Source organism: Phytophthora ramorum, assembly GCF_020800215.1.
Source record: "Phytophthora ramorum isolate Pr-102 chromosome Unknown Phyram_PR-102_s0007, whole genome shotgun sequence".
Lineage (NCBI taxonomy): Eukaryota > Oomycota > Peronosporomycetes > Peronosporales > Peronosporaceae > Phytophthora > Phytophthora ramorum.
This window is the reverse complement of record NW_027150653.1, coordinates 229,514-247,227: the sequence shown is the minus strand read 5'-3', so window position 1 is coordinate 247,227 and position 17,714 is coordinate 229,514. Positions and strand designations below refer to the sequence as shown.

The 17,714-nt window shown below is 53.9% G+C and overlaps 7 protein-coding genes across 7 annotated transcripts; 4 read left to right on the top strand and 3 right to left on the bottom strand.

Moving 5' to 3' along the window:
* Window positions 1-2,997: 2,997 nt before the first annotated feature.
* On the top strand, window positions 2,998-4,855 carry KRP23_8102 (uncharacterized protein; the record flags this gene model as incomplete). Its single annotated transcript, XM_067893503.1, has 7 exons — window positions 2,998-3,129; window positions 3,197-3,698; window positions 3,758-3,828; window positions 3,911-4,087; window positions 4,149-4,330; window positions 4,412-4,501; window positions 4,579-4,855. 7 exons carry the CDS (start codon window positions 2,998-3,000, stop codon window positions 4,853-4,855), a joined length of 1,431 nt encoding a protein of 476 aa, XP_067743025.1.
* Window positions 4,856-8,307: 3,452 nt separating this feature from the next.
* KRP23_8101 (uncharacterized protein) lies at window positions 8,308-10,332 on the top strand (the record flags this gene model as incomplete). Its single annotated transcript, XM_067893502.1, has 1 exon — window positions 8,308-10,332. The coding sequence occupies one exon, from the start codon at window positions 8,308-8,310 to the stop codon at window positions 10,330-10,332; it is 2,025 nt and encodes a 674-aa protein (XP_067743024.1).
* A 304-nt stretch (window positions 10,333-10,636) lies between these two features.
* Window positions 10,637-11,776, bottom strand: KRP23_8100 (uncharacterized protein; the record flags this gene model as incomplete). The annotated part of the gene is made up of 1 exon (XM_067893501.1): window positions 10,637-11,776. The coding sequence occupies one exon, from the start codon at window positions 11,774-11,776 to the stop codon at window positions 10,637-10,639; it is 1,140 nt and encodes a 379-aa protein (XP_067743023.1).
* Window positions 11,777-12,195: 419 nt separating this feature from the next.
* KRP23_8099 (uncharacterized protein) lies at window positions 12,196-13,002 on the top strand (the record flags this gene model as incomplete). The annotated part of the gene is made up of 1 exon (XM_067893500.1): window positions 12,196-13,002. One exon carries the CDS (start codon window positions 12,196-12,198, stop codon window positions 13,000-13,002), a length of 807 nt encoding a protein of 268 aa, XP_067743022.1.
* Window positions 13,003-13,380: 378 nt separating this feature from the next.
* On the top strand, window positions 13,381-14,232 carry KRP23_8098 (Pyridoxal phosphate homeostasis protein; the record flags this gene model as incomplete). The annotated part of the gene is made up of 3 exons (XM_067893499.1): window positions 13,381-13,548; window positions 13,618-14,079; window positions 14,158-14,232. 3 exons carry the CDS (start codon window positions 13,381-13,383, stop codon window positions 14,230-14,232), a joined length of 705 nt encoding a protein of 234 aa, XP_067743021.1.
* Window positions 14,233-14,268: 36 nt separating this feature from the next.
* On the bottom strand, window positions 14,269-16,629 carry KRP23_8097 (PIH1 domain-containing protein 1; the record flags this gene model as incomplete). Its single annotated transcript, XM_067893498.1, has 8 exons — window positions 14,269-15,014; window positions 15,088-15,526; window positions 15,593-15,772; window positions 15,847-15,930; window positions 16,003-16,065; window positions 16,138-16,205; window positions 16,289-16,487; window positions 16,585-16,629. 8 exons carry the CDS (start codon window positions 16,627-16,629, stop codon window positions 14,269-14,271), a joined length of 1,824 nt encoding a protein of 607 aa, XP_067743020.1.
* Window positions 16,630-16,986: 357 nt separating this feature from the next.
* Window positions 16,987-17,430, bottom strand: KRP23_8096 (60S ribosomal protein L21-B; the record flags this gene model as incomplete). The annotated part of the gene is made up of 1 exon (XM_067893497.1): window positions 16,987-17,430. One exon carries the CDS (start codon window positions 17,428-17,430, stop codon window positions 16,987-16,989), a length of 444 nt encoding a protein of 147 aa, XP_067743019.1.
* Between the last annotated feature and the right edge of the window lie 284 nt (window positions 17,431-17,714).

Here is a 17,714-nt window from a genome sequence, read left to right as displayed (position 1 = left end):
TGTTCGTGCGTGGTCCACGAGAAGATGGGTTTGCAACTGCTGTGCTAGTTTCGCGTCAAGGATTCTGGCTCATTGAACTATTTTTGTCTGTGTACTCTTCTTCTTGTGAACAAGAGATATACAAGAATACAATTGCTCGACTCAGTGAGGTGCCTAGTGCAGAGGCATGCGGGTATTTGAGAGTATTTTGTTTTAGCCCCCTAAGTAATACACGTAGTGTGCGCTGCGGCATGTGTCTGTTGTGGTTACGTTACCTAAATCTGTGGTGATTTGAGCCTGATCTCTGGTGCGTGGTGCCGGCCAAATGTCTAGTGGTGATATCCTTTTCTATGGTGGTGATGTTCCATGTGTCTGGTGATGAAAATCCCCACTCCCTACCAGGAATGCGAGTCATTCCTGGTGGAACGGGAAACCCCGATAACTATAATCACACTTGGAGTTGGTATACAATGTGGGAAGTGGTTTGCTGGGACGAAAACGTTTGTGTCGTAAATCCACATGCAGGTTATCATCTGACGTGCAAGTTGAAGGCACCCGTCCAATCACTGTCCGTGATATCAAAAGATTTGCCAATAAGATCACACCGTCCGTGATAACGCTACCAAAAGATTCGCCAATTAGATTACTCCGTTCGTGTATTTTCAATAGACGACACACCCGGCACGCGCAGGTCGTGTGCCTAGAGGTAGGGCCCAGCCGAGTAGACGACGAAGTGCAATCACATGAGCCCTATTGAACTCGAAGTCTCGATATTGGGTCCGACATTCCCACGTATCATCACGTAGCGTAACATCTTGGTAGATAGACCCTTGATGAGAAGGTCAGCGAGTTGGTTCTTCGACTCCACGTACTCCATCTCAACTTTCTTGCTTATCACCTTCTCTTGGATGAAGTGGTAGTGAATATCGATGTGCTTCGTGCACGCTTGGTAGCCGACGATCGCTGCCAAAATCATCGCTCTTTGGATATCCCCGTAGATCACAGTAGGTCCAGTATGCTCTGCGCCAATGTCCGTCACAAGGCGTCGCATTTACACACACACCTTCACACGGTCGCTCAGCGCCATGTACTCTGCCTCTGTTGAACCCAAGACGACCGTCTTCTGAAACGTCGAGCGCCACACCACAGGAGCGTCACACATCATCTGCATCATATCGCTCACCGAGCGTCAGTCGTCATGGTTGCCAACCCAGCCCGCATCGGAGTAGTCTTCAAGTTGTGTACCCAGTAGTGGACCATCGAGCATGATGTCTACATTCATCGTCTTCAGCAGGTACCGCACCACCTTGATCCCAGCATGCTAGTTCTTTTCATCAGGGTTCTCTAGAAACGACTCAGCTTGGTGACACCGACCGAAATATCAGGGCATGTCCGATACGGTACGTACATCAGGATCCCAACAAGCGACCGGTGAGACTTCGACTTGATCTTGATCTTTGTTTCTTCAGTCTGCGGTTCATCAGCCTTGGTCAGGTTTACATCACGTGCCAGCGATATCAGGCATAGCTTTACGTTCTCTTGGCCAAACATCTTGATGGTCGACTCTACATACGTATAATGGACAATGGACAACATCCTATGTTCTATGTCATTAGCGATCTGGATGCCGAGAATGAAACGTGCCTTCCCCAGTCCTTGGCCCGGAATATCTCCGCGACCCTTGTCTACACCGACGCAATAACCTTCTGACACGATTCAATCATCATGTCGTCAACGTAGAGCAACACCACACACTCATCGTCTACGTTGCCTCTCGTGTAGTTGCATGAGTCTATGTCGGCAGCCCTGAATCCCATGTTCTTGAAGTGCTTATCAATGAACTCGTTCCACACACGAAACGCTTGGTTAAGACCGTACAAACTTTGAAGGAGTAGGCACATGACGTCGTTCTCACTTTCAGCTTGAATCAAAGCCAACAGCTCTCGAAGACCGTCTGGTAGATTTCCTCTTCAAACTTGCCGTATAGGAACGCAGTGTCAACACATCACAGCTCCACCTCCAAACCTTCCGTGCAGCACTTCGCTTACTTTCCACGGATTGAATTCAAATAGGCCATTAGCGAGTACGTCTCTTCGTTGTCGATGCCAAGGGTACCCCTTGGCGACCAGATGATCCTTGTTGCGAAGGACTTGTCCCTTTTCGTTGGGCTTCATCGTAGACACCCAGTGGCATCCAATCAATCGCTGCTGGGCTGGTCTTGACATCAACTTCCAAATTTTGTTGGTAGTGATAGACTCAAGGACTCCAGCAATATATCGAGTGGCTTGGTTGGACTCGGGCTCGACTGCGAGGCAGTTCAGGTTGAAGTTGGGATCAGAGAGTACGTCTCCTGGGCACGTACAATACATCAACTCTCGATTCTGGGTTCGGGGTTGTCATAAACGTCCGGTCAGATGACTTTGGAGGAATCTTTTCGAGGAGCCTCATCACAAACACGCTGAAATCCAGATTTCGATACGCGACCAGACCTTTTCACTTGCAGTCGATCAAACTCTCCTCGTGTATCCCTTCACGTTGACAAAAGAGAGGTACCAAGGTTTAACAGTGGTAAAGGCTATCATTGGTCCTCTGCGGCAGCCACACAAGACGGGTACCTCAACGCTTCTCTTTTTACGTCGCTGTCACCCGTGTCAAGTCTATGCGGCACTTTTGTCTCGTCGAACCTCTTTCTTGAGCTTGAGCTTGCCGGTGATCGCCGCCATTCCGCCTCGGGCATTGTTTTATTAATAAACGTACCCAAAACAAAAAATCAAACCCATGATGAAGTTTCTATCCCAGGGCTCCGTTATGCTCTCAGCCATAGTTCTCTCAGCCATAGCTGAGAGAACTTATTGCCGCACTGGCATCCGCTTTGGAGCTTCACATGACAGGTACATCTATCCGTTGGTTGGGTTTGCACACAGTTTGCCCAGTAACTTGCTTGGTTTAACTGGCCAATCGCAACGTTTTGGCGTAAATCGGAGGTTTTGTCTCGCAGCACAAACGTTGGTCGCAATAATGTCGGACGCCGAGGGCCCTAGTGCCGCCGCCGAGAACGAGTACGGACTGCAAGATCTCGCTCGTCTCCCTCTGCTGGAGCAAGTGCACCGCCTGTTCCATGCCATCCAGTGCCAATATCCCTACAAGGAGGTGCGCACCACCTCCTCTACCAACTTAATCCCTCACCTTTCCTAATGTTTTATCTCTGCAACTGCAGACCAATGCGTGGAAGTCGCTGCCTCTTGAGCAGAAGAAGAAAATGCTCAATTACATCCGCGAGAAGCGGCAGCTCAAGCAGGAAACTGTTACGGAAGCTACTGGAGAGCACGAGGCCAAGTCGGAGGAGAAGGGACCTGCACTAGACCCGGCAATGGCCGTCAAGTCCGACCCTTACCTTAAGATGCTGCAGCAACGGAGTTTACGCTCCGCTGGGCCAATTGCAGAAGACGGAGAAGCTTTGCCCAAGCACCCGAACAGTGCGTACATCGCGCCCGCGGCGGTGCCGCACTACGCACCAGCCAAGCCAAAGTATAAGCCTCGCTGGCAGGTCGCAGAAGGCGAGTTTTTCGAGAAAATGTGTGCCTGTGGAGTGAAACATGACACGGGCAAGAAGGGCAAGAAGGCGTCGTTGAAACTGCACACCATCAGTGCTATGATGAGCACTTTCGGTGATAGCACGCAGTCCTGTGTGACGGCTGTGGAAGAGGTGCAGGCGCTGGGTGAGTCGTTGCAGGTTTTAAGGATTGGTGGTGGCTGTTCTGATGATGTGGTGTTGTAGTTGGTGATCACATACGGAAGGTATTGGGCTCAGTGGATCCGGAAGTGCTGACAGCGTCGTCGTGTCTGAGGGTAAGCTGCGTTGGTGAAAATCGAGTGTCGAAGTTACTTGTTGATATTTTGCTGACCTGTGATGATTTGGTAATTGTTGCAGACATTAGTGGAAATCTTCGAGGAGGAGGCGATCTACTACGGGCGCTGGCGAGAGTTCCGCGGAGAGACAAAGCACGAGGAGAACGAGCTGGAAGATGTTGAGGAAGAGGCGCTAGCAGAGGAGCTCGATCTCTTCGCCGTGTCTGAAACTGATGCAGTGTTCAACGAAGCATTTCTGGTACGATGTGTCGTTGATGGATGAGCCGAAGCTTGGACTACGGCTAATTACTGGTGTTCAGGAACGGATACGATTCGCAGACGAGCGCACAAAAACGATGGACTGGTCCATCTACGACGTGTTTGCTAGAGGACGCAAGCTGAACTTCATGAACAACAAGGCGCAGCAATTTCGGGAATGGCTCGGCCTTGGGAAGATGTCGCGTGCATCGCTCGAGTTCCTCAACTTTGTCACTTACCACAAGTACGCCTCGCAATTGTCTGAATTTGAGCATGCGGATAACGAATTGCTAACCGTTTTTCTGCTGTCGTGGGTATCTTGCAGCATCGGTCGGTTAGTGGAGCTGGCGATCAAGAACCGGACAGGTGGCGAGTTGAAGCAGCTGGAGACTCCACTGCTGAAAGATGACGTCGAGTACGGGCTGTCGTCAACTCTTGTTCATGAACTTGGTACTTATTCTAATGGCCCCATCATTTGTTTTGTGGTTGCAGGTCTGTAGCGCTCACATTCCTTCCAGCCCAGCGTCTTCCAAAGCTCATCGACCGAACCCGCCCACCAGCCACGAAAACTCGACGAGTTGGAGATAGTGCTGGCAACAGCAAGAGCGTCCGGATAGAGCCGAAGGCCCAGACAGCCTCTGAAGCAACAGCCTCCACGTCAGCAACAACGGGTGCAAGTGGGAAATCGGAATCGGAAGGAGCGATCAAACCTAGCGTCGCACCGGCGGTCGCTAGTGCCAGACCAACCAGGCTCAAGAGGTTGCGCTAAATCCACGGCCCTGTCAGTCAAGACTAACCAGCAAAGGTGATGCGGATCCCAAACCCGAATAATGACATTGGCAAACTTACATTCTCACACCGTTTCGCCGTGTTTTTGAACAGTTTTTTTTTCAAATCAGTTGTGTATTTCGTCATGGTCTCGGTTCGGACGCCTTTGCTCACTTGTGTGCAGGTCGTTTGGCGCGAGCGGCAGGAGGCGTTGGGCTTCCTCCCGCACGTTGCAGCACTCATCTCTGTGTATTTGGACGGTTCCCAGCTCTGGAACATCCCGCAAGCGCTGGACTATGGCTATTTGCACCTACTGCAGCGTCTCGGCGCCACCTCGCGACGTCTGAGGCCGCTCTCCAATCGCAGTTGCTTCCGGTCGGCAGCGCAACGAGGAGATATCCATTTGCTGCAATGGTTGGCAGTGTACGACCCGGACTTCAATGGTTACGGAGCAGTGCTGGACCATGCAGCGGAACACGGTCAGCTCCAAGTTGTCATGTGGCTACACAAGACGATCCCCGAGTTGCAGGCCAGCACCAAGGCCATGGATCTAGCGGCGGCTCATGGACACCTCCAAGTAGTGCAGTGGTTGCATGACAACCGCGCGGAGGGCTGTTCGCATCATGCCATGGACGAAGCGGGGGCTCGAGGACACGTCCCCGTTGTGCAGTGGTTGGCTGCTAACCGAGACGAAGGGTGCACGAAGTACGCCATGAACTTTGCTGTTTGGTACGGCAACACGCAGATGGTGCAATGGTTGTACGAGAATCGTAGCGAAGGATGTACCGTTCACGCTATGGTGTTCGCGGCGAAGCGTGGAGACCTCACACTGCTGCAGTGGCTATACGAGCATAAGACGGAGTTGTTGCTTCCTGGGTCGGATAGCTCGCCGTTAGTCCTGGATCATGCGGCGGAGTACGGGCATCTCGACGTGGTGAAGTGGCTGCATGTTAACACGAGCGGGGGCTGTACTACCGATGCGATGAATGGGGCGGCGCGCGGTGGACATCTAGAAATTGTCAAGTTCCTGCATGAAAACCGCCACGAAGGATGCACGAATAATGCTCTGGATGGCGCTGCGCGGGGCGGACACCTTGCGGTTGTGGAGTTCTTGCACGAGCGTCGCCGCGAAGGCTGCTCGTACTTGGCAATGGACTACGCGGCTGCCGAGGGTCATTTAGAGATTGTGCAATTCTTACACACCCGTCGCAGAGAGGGTTGCAGCCCTTGGGCGATAAATTCAGCAGCAGGAGCTGGTCACTTGGATATTGTCAAGTTCCTGCACGAGAATCGAAGAGAAGGTTGTACGGAGAGGGCGATCGATCGAGCAGCAAGCGGTGGGTACCTCTCTATCGTGCGGTTCCTCCATGAAAATCGGTCTGAAGGCTGCACAACTGAAGCGATGGATGCGGCGGCGTGTTTTGGTCACTTGGACGTCGTTCAATTCCTCCACTTCAACCGCAGCGAAGGATGCACCCAGAAAGCTATGGACGCTGCTGCCCGCTGCGGTCACCTCGACGTGGTGTCGTGGTTGTGTGAGCACCGCTCTGAGGGCTGCACGACCGAAGCGATGGATGGCGCCGCGTGGTTTGGGCACATGGAGATTCTCTACTTTTTGCATGAAAACTGCATCGAAGGATGCACAAGGCGAGCTGTGCGTGACGCGTTGATCGGTGGACATGTTGGGGTGGCTCAATGGCTAACGGAGAACTATCCGCAGTGCCGAGTGGGCCAAGCAAACGGGCTTAGATCATGATTTTCGGGGAATCGCTCTCAGACCGAAGGATAAGGTACAAGTGAAGTACTCTGCGAGGTGCAGAACAAGCGAGGGCCAGTTGTTGTGGATACTTCCTCCATAACTGCCATGGAGCACTGGTCGTGGATGTCTGCATGCACGTATTGAAGAGTTGAGCAACAAGAGAGCCGATCGAAATTCCTCGACGATCCTTGATCAGCAGAGCAACGGACGTGAATCACACCCAAGCAGCAGTCCTGCGCGTTTGTGCGGCCACGTTGGCTCTGATGTTTTGTGCCAACGTTTTCTATATGTCCTATGACAAGCATGGAAAACCTATAATTAAACCTCGCTAGCGCTGCACCTGGCACCTGGCACGTCGTGGTTATACGGCGTCTGGCGCGTTAACACGTTGCCAGCGTGGTACGCAAATGCGAAGCGGCTTGATCTTGATTTGACCTGCCTGCCAAGCGGGACTTGTTGAAGTCAGCAGCCTGCGACGCATCGGAGACCATGACTGTATGCACAATGCGACGCAGGTGCATGACACACCGACAGCGGCTTGCAGACTCGGTCCCTGGGGATGCGCACTGGAAGCCGGACTGCACAAGTTGTGCAGCACAAACCAGCTTTGCCGTCGCTCCCTATCCTCCTTGCTCAAACCATTTCAATACTGTATCAAAAGCGAAGTGGCTCATGACGGTGCAACGTGACGATCGGGTTTGTACGATGCTGCTTTCCATGTGGTGGTCGAGCTTCAGCGGATCCCGTCACTCCCTCCACTTGCGTTCGTCTGCGTGCTACCTCGATGGACCATCGGATGGGTGGCTGGTGAGGCTGTTCGGCCACGCCGGTGTCACGGCTTGCTGAGCAACATCCTGCAGTAGCCAACGACCCGCTCCGAAACCTCCGCTGCCCTCGAAAAGAGCTCCCAGTCTCACCTCCGCCGCTCTTCCGCTAAGCGAGTCCTGACGAAGACCCAAGCAAAGCCTTAAAAAGTTCACTTCAATCCAGCGCCTTGCCATGGAGCAGCCATCGTGTAAAGTGGCGTCGTTCTTGTCGGGCCAAAGAGCCCATCCCCTGAGCTGTAGCTCAACAAAATGTTGAGCGCCACGCGGCCGATCAGTCCTCGCCGAGGCATCCCCATTGGCGCCGTCGTGCAGCGGACCTTCTCTGGGTCCGAAGACTGCCGTGCTCGAGCAGAGGCGGCCTTGTAACCCACTTGGGTCAAGCATCGGCCTCTCAACTTGGGACTCAAGCGCGCAATTCTGCCTCCGACCGCCACTTTCGCGTGGTTTTCCCATGCATTCCCATGGACACTCGTTGAAATCCCTCCAGGATTCGTTCGCAGCGGATTTGCAAGAAGTGAATTGGCGAGACCTCGGCATATAAAATCCAAGTGATTTTGGTTCAGCGGGAGGAGATGGTATCGAAATAGTCGCAGCATACAAACCTCAAATGCCAGCGTCCTGAACCGTCCACCTGTCGCCGAATAGCTCACTTCACCAAAATGAGCTCTTTCGCGGCAAATGGTCCCCGTTCTGCCAGCGCTATCCAGTTCGCCGGCCTGCCCTTGCGCCCAGTATCACTGACGCGGCGGTCAAGCAAGCGGGCCGTCAAACCCTCGCCATGCCGACCAGCACCGCGTGTTATCGTCGTGGCCTTTTCTGCATTGTCGGATCACCCAGAGGAGACCGACTGCTCCCTGGTCGAAGACAATGAGCAGTGGCCACACAGCGTCCAGACGCTCCAACAGCTCGGACAGCGCCTCCACGGTCGCCGGCCCCGTGAGCGTGGCAGGCACCACCAATGGCTACGGCTTCCGCAGCGCTGGCGGCGATGCGCTGTCCATCGAGATGCAGTTCTTGAACCCGCGGAGGCGCTTCCCGCTCGCGGACGAGCACTTGCCAGCTGTGCATGTGACGGAGGAACAGGTGGAAGATCTACGCGAAACGTGCGAGCAGCTCACGGCCGACGCCCTCGAGCTCACCGGCATGTTCGCGTGGGAGGACAGCAACAACAACGACCTCGTGGGTGAGCACCGCGACCAGTGGAAGGTGCACTACCGACGCCCGCACGTGACGCTGTACCGCAAGAAGCGCGGCAAGGACGCCGCTGCAGACGAGCACGAGGACGCGACGGATGCCTCCAACGGCGGCTTGCGTCACTACGTGGTGAGCGGCCAGATCCACGACATGTCGCTCGAGGACGTCGAGTACGGACTCTACTGCGACGCCACGCTGGACGAGCGCGCCGTCATGACGGACTTGTACCGAGAGCTGTTCTTGGACGCGGCAGTGCTGCGCAGCTTCGAGACGCAGACACCAGAGGACCCGTTCCACTTCTTCGGCATCAAGTGGATGGCCCACCTGAGTCCGGCCGACAAGTTCATTTCGCCCCGCGACTTCGCCTTCGTGGAGTACTCGCAGCGTGTGGTGGGTCCTAAGGGTGAGCCACTGCTCGTCAAGGTGCAGCAATCGCTGGGCATCGAGCACGTGGACGCCATGAACCGCCGCGAGTTCGACCTCGTGCGGGCTCAGATGAGCTGCACCACCGTGTACCGCCACGACAAGCGCGCCAACAACGTGCAGGTGATTGCTCGTGGCTATCTGGACCCGTGCGGAAGTGCTCCGGCCATTATGACACGATCGTTCCTCACCCGGTTGGCGCCTACTCTGGTCGAGGTCGAGCACAGCGCCGACGTCAAGTACATTATGCGTCATGGTCTGGTGTTGCCTAAGGAGCAGTTTTTCGCACGCCGCAACGCGCTGAAGGCCCACGGACGCCACCGTCTGCAGTGCACAGCATGCGGCAAGCGTTTTGGGCGATTGAAACGCCATTTGACTCAGTGCCGTGCGTGTGGTGAAGCTGCTTGTGGTCGCTGTCTGATGACGTACACGCTGTGTCTCCCGCACCACGAGCGGCGCAATGCTGAACACCCCAGTGCAGTGATTCCTGAACGCTTCTGTCTGCGCTGCTTGTATTCCGGTCGTCTCGACCGCAAGGGGCAGCGCATGGACGATTTCCTGCTCGGCGGAGTTGCTGCGCCATCGACAAATGTTCCGACCGTGGACGACGACGAGGATGTTGATGATGATGATGATGTTTCTGTCGTGGAATTTGCAATTCTGGGCGATGGTCCCAGCGGAGGCGCCATGCACGCTGCCATTTCCGAAGCTCAACGCTTGCAGCGCCTGAAACAGCGCTATCTGGAGAATGAAAAGCGCAAGTACCTCAGCGGAGTTCACCAGCAGACCCCGGCTCAGCGCCTCGCCATGGACCAGCAGCATCAGATGCACCACTACGAACAAGCAACACGTAGTGTTAAACGCCCGCCTATTAGTCGGAGGAGTAGCCAGCCAACGATGAACGGCTCCACAGGCTCCTCGTCCGTCTCGTCGGCATACAACTCAGCGTCGTCGATGTACAGCTCGTTGTCGATGTCCAGCTCCACCTACTCATCGGCTGAGGCTGCGGCAGCCGCCACGGCTGCACTGCAAGCCACTACTGGGTTCCACGAGATGGAGCACTCCATCGGTGAGCAGGAAGCATTGTTGCGCTCGCTTCAAAGCGAGTATGCCAAGATGAGCATGAACAGATCCACACAGCGATCGCATTCAAACCCGAGTGTCAACGCAAACCAGATGCGCGAGAACCGCCTAGCCGACTGGGAGGCCTCCCAACGCCAGCATCCTATGGGACTGCCAGCGTCAACAACCAATCAGTTTGATATCGACGATTGAGTCATTGGTGTGAGTACTTTTACAATAGCAAGTGAGTGGACATAGTAAGTAGCTAGCAAGGCCGACGCGAAAGCGTAAGACGGCTAACCATATAAATTTCATGGACTTCATGTCAGTATTAAAATGCCAGGTCAGCAACACTTTATTGATAAAGTGGTAGCCGCATGGGAAAAAAAAACTCACGAGTACCTACCGCGAAGAAACTGAAAGACTGCAACCTAATTGCCTAACGTAAGATCCGAGATATCGGGGATTCTGTGATGGAATCGTCCCCAAAACGTCTTCTTTAGCAGACAATGGGGTCTCACAACGCATCCCTCAGCATCGCATGCGATTCGTACGGCACCTTGAAATCGTATCCAAGCGCTTTCAAGCGGTCCCCATCTCTTTCTATATAGTACGAGTACGCTCCTGTGTGTCGAATCTTCATGAAGATGTTTCCCAGTCTCAATCCATGCGTTATCTCCGGCCAAGGCTCTTCATCCGGCACAGCAAAGTCCACAGGCACCCAACTGACCTTACAAATGTCTCGGTACGCCTCAAACGCTGGCATGATCCTCTCGGTCCACCGCTGGTCTTCCGGGTCCCACACGAATCCAATCTCCTCCAGTTTGTGCTTGTCTCGCTGCGCCATATCCTCGTAGTTACCTCGGCAGCGCATGTTGGCAACTGTGGCTCCGAGTCTCAACCCTCGCGACGCTTTTGGCCACTTGGGGTCCCTCGGCACCACAAAGTTGAAATTCACATTGCAATGTCCGAATTCGCGCCTGAACGCCACGAGCGCCGGCATGATCTTCTTCGCCCATTGGCGCTCCTTCCACGAGACAGCAGCAAAACCGATAGCGACCAGTTCGTCCTCGGAAGCTGCCTGCTGAGCCTTATAGGTGCCCACATACGTCATACTCATGACCGTCTGTCCGAGTCGGAACCCCCAAAGCAGTTCGGGCCATTGAGGGTCGCCCTTGGGCACCACGAAAGTGTTGGGGATGTCACTGTGGCCATTGATCTCGTAGAAATTCTTGAGGGAAGGCAGCACCAGCACTTCCCACTTGCGTTGCCGCATATCCCACGGAAAGTCAAACATTTCCAGGTCGTCCAAAGCGAAGAACGGCAGCTTCTTCCCCTGTTGCTTGATCACGCGCAGGTTCCTGCAATGAAGTCCCAGCGGGTAGCCCCACGCCTCCACGGGCCATTTAGCGTCTCCATGAGGAACAACGAACTTTAGTGGGACCATCAGGTGCTTCTCCACAGCCAGGAAGGTCTGCAGCGCTGGGGCGATTTTTTCCACCCACGCACGCGCGCTCCACAGGTCGATTCGCACGTGTCTAATTGATGGGGAGGTAGAGGAAACGCTGGAGAATTTCACAAGACTTGAGCTGCTGCCGGACGTGGCCTGTAGCCGGTGTGGCAAGCCGCCGCGTCCGGAGAGGAGCGCGCGCAGCATTGTCAAGTGATACACGAAGTATGTGGTCACGAATAATAGAAATAGGTCACCGATTGAGGCTAAGAGTACAATTTTGTTGTGAAAGGTGTATCGTGTGGTGTGCGATACACCTGTTACAGAAGGCACTGCTGGGTCTCATGTTGGTTTTGTTTCTTGACTTTTTTGCTGCATGGGACGAGTGCTCCGATCCCGGTTGTGCGGTGTGGGTGATGCTAGTCGATGTGGTCATGGACTATTTTTGATTTTGTGTGGGAAGTGGTGGTGGAGAAATATTGACAGATCGATCGCAGCTCATTCGTTTCAAACGGACTTACGTTGGTGATGAGGGAAGTGGCCATTTCCCCATTAGACGGCTACAGATCACACACGACAAAAGAGCCTTTTGAAGGTTCCCCGTTGAAGCCAACAAGTCCGCAAACATGATGACCGAGAACAACAACTTGCTGTACCACCCAGGCGATGGTGGTTTTGACCGCCTTGACGAGATGGAAGGCGGAACACTCGCGCGAATCCCAGTTTTGCGGTCGGTTCCGGTACCGATGACACGCCCATGGGCCACCCGCGGGGCGATTACGTTGCTTCTGGTGTGTGGAGTGGTGTTCGGCGTCATCGCGATCGCAAGCATGAACAACGGGTCAGAGACCACAAGCGCGGCAGTAAGCGCCGAGGGGCCAGCTAATAACGCTAATGTTGGTGGTGTAACGATTGTGAGTGGGTCAAGCAGCCTTGTAGCTGACAATGGTGCGACTGGGTCGACGTCGACCGATGAATCTACGCTCGGCTCTTCCACTGCCGACAAGTCCGAGGATTCGTCAGTTGACACTTCAGACGACTCGCCAAGCGAGGCAACTGCTGGTCTATCGGGCTTGAACGAAGAATCGGCGAGTGGGTCGAACCACAGTACAGGTGCCTCGTCCTTTGAAGAGGTTATAATCAACCCACTTGAAACCTGGACTGACGACTCACAGCTCGGATCTGTCGAGGGCTCGGCGTCTGACGCGTCCGAGTCGCAGAGCGCATCGTCGGGCAGTGAGCAAGACTTCCTGATTTCGGGCTCGGCTTCCACGGACGCTTCCTTGGACACTTGGATTTTCGATTCGGTCTCAGGATCTCAAGATTCCTCGATGGAAGATAGTGCTTTGGTTTCTGACTGGCATTCCTCGTCCGCAGACGACGAGAACAGTGACTCGCTCTCTCGATCGGAAGACAGCTCGTCAGGTTTATAAGTACCGCGAGGGCGACCCTTTCGGATCGTTAACGTACTTGCCAATGCAAGTCTGCGCACAACAAACTTTTATGCAAATACATTCCATTCGTCGTATGTAGATGTTGGAGCTCGCAGACTTTCTCCTGGCCGGACTTGGTTATTAGCACGTCCATTTACGCCTCTCGCATTGGTACTTCCAGACTCATCGGCTTCCGGGCTGGGCCGTCGACACGGCTGGTAGACGTCGTCATTGGATCGACAACCCCAAGTGACTCAAATGGCTCAAAAAGGTTCTGTGCTCACTTCAACTTGCAGATATGTTCTCGTATAGGTTAATGCATTCGGCTTTATAGGTTTTCTTATTGGGCCATTTTCAGTTTGTGTTTAATTCTAGAAGATGGCAGTGGCGAAGAACTTGCTGGCAGTGCGAGCCAAGGTGGCGGAGGCGGTAGGCAAGAGCGCGTGGAAACAACAGTGCACACTGGTGGCTGTGAGCAAGACGAAACCCATCGAGGACCTGCAGGAAGCGTACGAGGCGGACCAGCGCCACTTCGGCGAGAATTACGTAATTTACCACATTGGTATTCTATTTATGGCAACTCGTGCTTATTTGCGGCAAATTTATGGTACATAGATCCAGGAGCTGGTGCAGAAGGCTCCGCTGCTCCCGGCTGACGTCAAGTGGCACTACATCGGCCACGTGCAGTCCAACAAGGCCAAGCCGCTCGTCCGTGACGTGCCCAACCTGTTCGTGGTGGAGACCGTGGACTCCATTAAGATCGCCAATGCTCTAAACAAGGCGTCGGGCGAGTTCCGCTCCGAAAAGCTCAACGTCATGGTACAGGTGAACACCAGTGAGGAGGAGCAGAAGTCGGGCAGTGACGCTGACAGCTCTGTCGAGCTGGCCCGCCACATTGTGACGGCGTGTGAGCACCTCAACCTTACGGGACTGATGACTATTGGACGTTACGGAGATACCACGTCTGAGTGTTTCGACCGTCTGGTGGCTTGCCGTAAGACTGTGGCTGAGGCTATTGGAAAGGCTGAGGCGGACTTGGCTCTCAGTATGGGCATGTCGGGTGACTACGAACTCGCGGTGAGAGATTAAAGTTGGTTTTGAATTGTTGGTGAATTGTGCTGATTTGCTTGTTTCGCTTTTGTTGTTGTGGCTTAGATTTCCTGCGGAAGCACGCACGTTCGTGTGGGTTCGACCATCTTTGGTGTTCGCAACTACGCTAACAAGGAGTAGATCATCTCTCTGCTTAGTGGCTCAATCTGTATTATCTTAGAGTAAATCAAATGCCAGTGCAGATTGCAAGTCGAAGCTTCCGTGCTTGTTGTTCTCGGACCACTTTGCAGCCGCACGCTTCGCGTCTTCGGTAGTCACGCACTCTCTGGTTGGGTCCTCGTTTTCTTTTTGCTGTTGCTGGTGGCGATCAAGTCTCTCTTTCTCCTGCCGCACTATGTCCTCCATGTCAATGTAGGTTGTCTCTGGCTCGTTAGGATACATCTCGCGCCAGGTCTTTCCCGCCTCTTTGGCCTTCTTCTGCATTTCCTCCACTTCGGTGCGCCTCGTCTTTCGCTTATCTTCCGATTCTTTTGCTTTTTGTTCACGCTCAATCCGTCGTTGCTCCAAAATGTGCATCGACATCATGTCTTTGCGGTGGAATCGGTCCTCTGGTAGCTCCTCATCTTCCATGACAGGGTCCCAGCGTGGAGCCTTCGATGTAGGTCCAGCATTAGACGGGCTTCCGTTCGAATCGGCGGCATTCGCGAGGTGGAACAACTCCACCAGTGACTTGGGCTTCTGTTGGACAGAACCGCCTGTCGTTTCTCCATCTTTAGTTGCTGGAGTAGCTGCCTCATTGTCCTCGTTTAATGCTCGCGCAAGAAGCCACGGTGCAGAGCCGCAATCGGGACCAGCAGTATTCCAGGACTTGGCGATCGTGAGAGTTATCTCCATCGAGTTGCTGGTTCGATCCAAGCAAACTTTTGCAGTATCTACTTGGACGGGATACGGAAGAAAGATTTCTAAACGAGGCCACAGCAGAGCCAAAGTTGTTAGTTCTCGCCACAGTAAAGTGGCTAAAACCTTTGCACATACCTAAATCATGATGAGTGGCCGCCTTGACATTGAGAAGCTCGGCTTGGAGCTCCAGGTCGACATCACTGGCAGCTTGCACCATGTTTTCAAACCGGATAGATATGATAAGCCGAGAACCGGCTTGCTCAAGTGCCTCTGGTGATAATGGTTCACCGCCCTTCATCGTGGAGTGGGGTCTTGAGCACGTTGTACGATTACCATCGCGCTCTTCGAATACCTCAAAGCGCGCTGTCGCCGTCTTTGGCGCTCTCGCAGCTTTTGCTGCCTTCTGTGCTGTAATTTTCGCTCTGTTTGTTTGCTTGGAAGCTCCGGAGTTACCAGCAACTACTTCCTGGATGATTGGTGCCTGGGTTTTCCGAATGTAGTGCTTCGGCGGGGGTAGTTCTCCGCGGTACGTCAACCGGGGCAGCTTATAGCGGTCGTCGAGCTTGATTTTGTACTGGATGCAGCGCAGCATATCAGTTAACTTTGCCTAGTTTTTCTTCTACGGGAAAAGGCGTCTTACCTTTTGGTCGATGTACTCTGTTGCCAGTTCACACACGAAGTTACGGAATGCGCCTGTTTTGTCTGCTTGACAGTCTTCTACGACCTTCGTGTTCACCGCCACGTCAAATGCCAGCGCACTCACGCCCTTCTTGTCCTGAACCTCATGGGGCGCCCCGAGACTTAGTGGCACATGAATTCCCTGACCATAAACCGCAAGTTATGCCATTGGCTCAAGCAACTTTTCCAGAAGCACGATGGTACAAGGGTGCTCACCTCTTGTTCCTTGCCTTCTTCATCCAGCTTCTTCTTCTCAGAGAAGGCCTGGATTTCATCGGCGTAGACCACATTCACGAACACCTACTCCATGCAGCACCGGACAAGGTCAGACATTTCGCTGGTGGCTGAATACGAGGTTAGCAAGCTCACGACCTTCTTTTTGTTCTTGACATCACTCGTCTTCATCACGAATCCAGGCTTCACGTCGATGTACATCTACCAACCAGCAGCATATTTACTTAGTGCCTTCCACCTCCTCCACCCTTCCTCTAGCAAGCCAAAAGGTACCCCTTCCGGCGTGGCTTTCAGGCCGTCGTCTCCCATGACCTTGTCACCAGGAAACCGCGGCTTAAAATCTGACAAATATTAATTGCATAATGCAGCACGTTAATAAACTTCATACCACCAAAAACCAAGCTTCCCTTGTGCCATTTCAAACCTGGTGCATTGCTGTCTGTGGCTCCTCCCCGTGCTCCTGCAGAGCTCTTGAGTATGTCAAACAGCGCCGCATTGGTGTCAACCTGTTGTTCACCCGCCGCCGACTCGGGTCCCAACCCTGCAGCCTGCAATTGGCTCTGCATCGTGGCGATAAATTGCTTGTAGCCCTCCGGATCCGTCTTCTCCAAGTTGTCCAACCACTGTGCAGCGCAACCACGAGGCGGTGGGAGGGGATTCATCAACGATTCCACACACAATTCATCGAGCTTTAATATGCAATGGTAGCGGGTCACGTACGTCAGCGTACTGCTCCATGGCCGCGTCGTCCATCGGGGCATTCATCTCTGGTGGTTTGAAGAGTCACGAAATGTGGAAATGGCTTTGGATTCGTGATTGAGAGTGGGGACAGAAGCGATCTGAATAAGTACGATATGACGTTATGGAGGGAATATTCCGATAGTGTGGCTGTTCAAAGAGGTGTCGTCAAACACTTGAAAATGACATGAACGAGTGCAAGCCGTCCGTGGAGTGAGTGATATAAGCAAGTAAGGGAAGCATGACGCCGTGGATTCGACTCGTTCTTTCATTTTGCCCAGCTCGTTGGGGTTACGACGTGCCCGGGAGCGACTGTCCGTCTCACCTCAAGCCGAGCGCAAGCTCCCAACAGTAAATTGCAACAGTGGAGACCACCAAAGCCACTTACATGAGGTCCACGAACGGCTGCGCCGCCATGGTGATGGGCTTGGTGCCCTTGGTCTTCAGGGTGTAGGCGGCCTTGGGCTGACCGGGGGTACGCTTGATCTGAGCGCGGACGCCGGTGGCGCGAGCCTCTTTCTTCTTCAGCTCGTTCTCCTTGACGCGCGTGAGGAAGCCCAGACGGCACTTGGACTGGTGCACGTGCTCAATGCGCACGTTGATGTGCTTGTGGATGATGCGGTTGCCCACGATCTTGTTCACACGCACGCCGACGGCACGCTTGGTCACGTTGAACACGCGGCCGGTACGGCCGTGGTAGAACTTGTGCGGCATGCCCTTCTGCACGGCACCGTTGGCCTTGATGTCCACGTAGTCGCCCACCTTGAACGTGCGCAGGTACGTCGACATCTTGATCATGCCGCTCTGACGGAACGGGCGCGCGAACATGTCGCGCGTGCGAGCGCGGTAACCGAAGGAGTGCGGCATCTTTGACTAAACTGCAGCAAGACACGATACATCCATTAGCAACTGAGCTTTCAGGCATCGTGAGAGCGAGCCGAAGCTTGCGACGTGTAGAGGGGAGCGCTGCATATGCGATCACAGTGGAAACGGTACTGGAAACAGAGGAATCTTTCCGGGACGGAGCGTTCTAGACTTTTCCTTCGCTTTGCTTGATCGCCTGTATCTCCGTCACTTTGTACGCTTAGAAGCTCGTCATTGCAGGCGCTTCC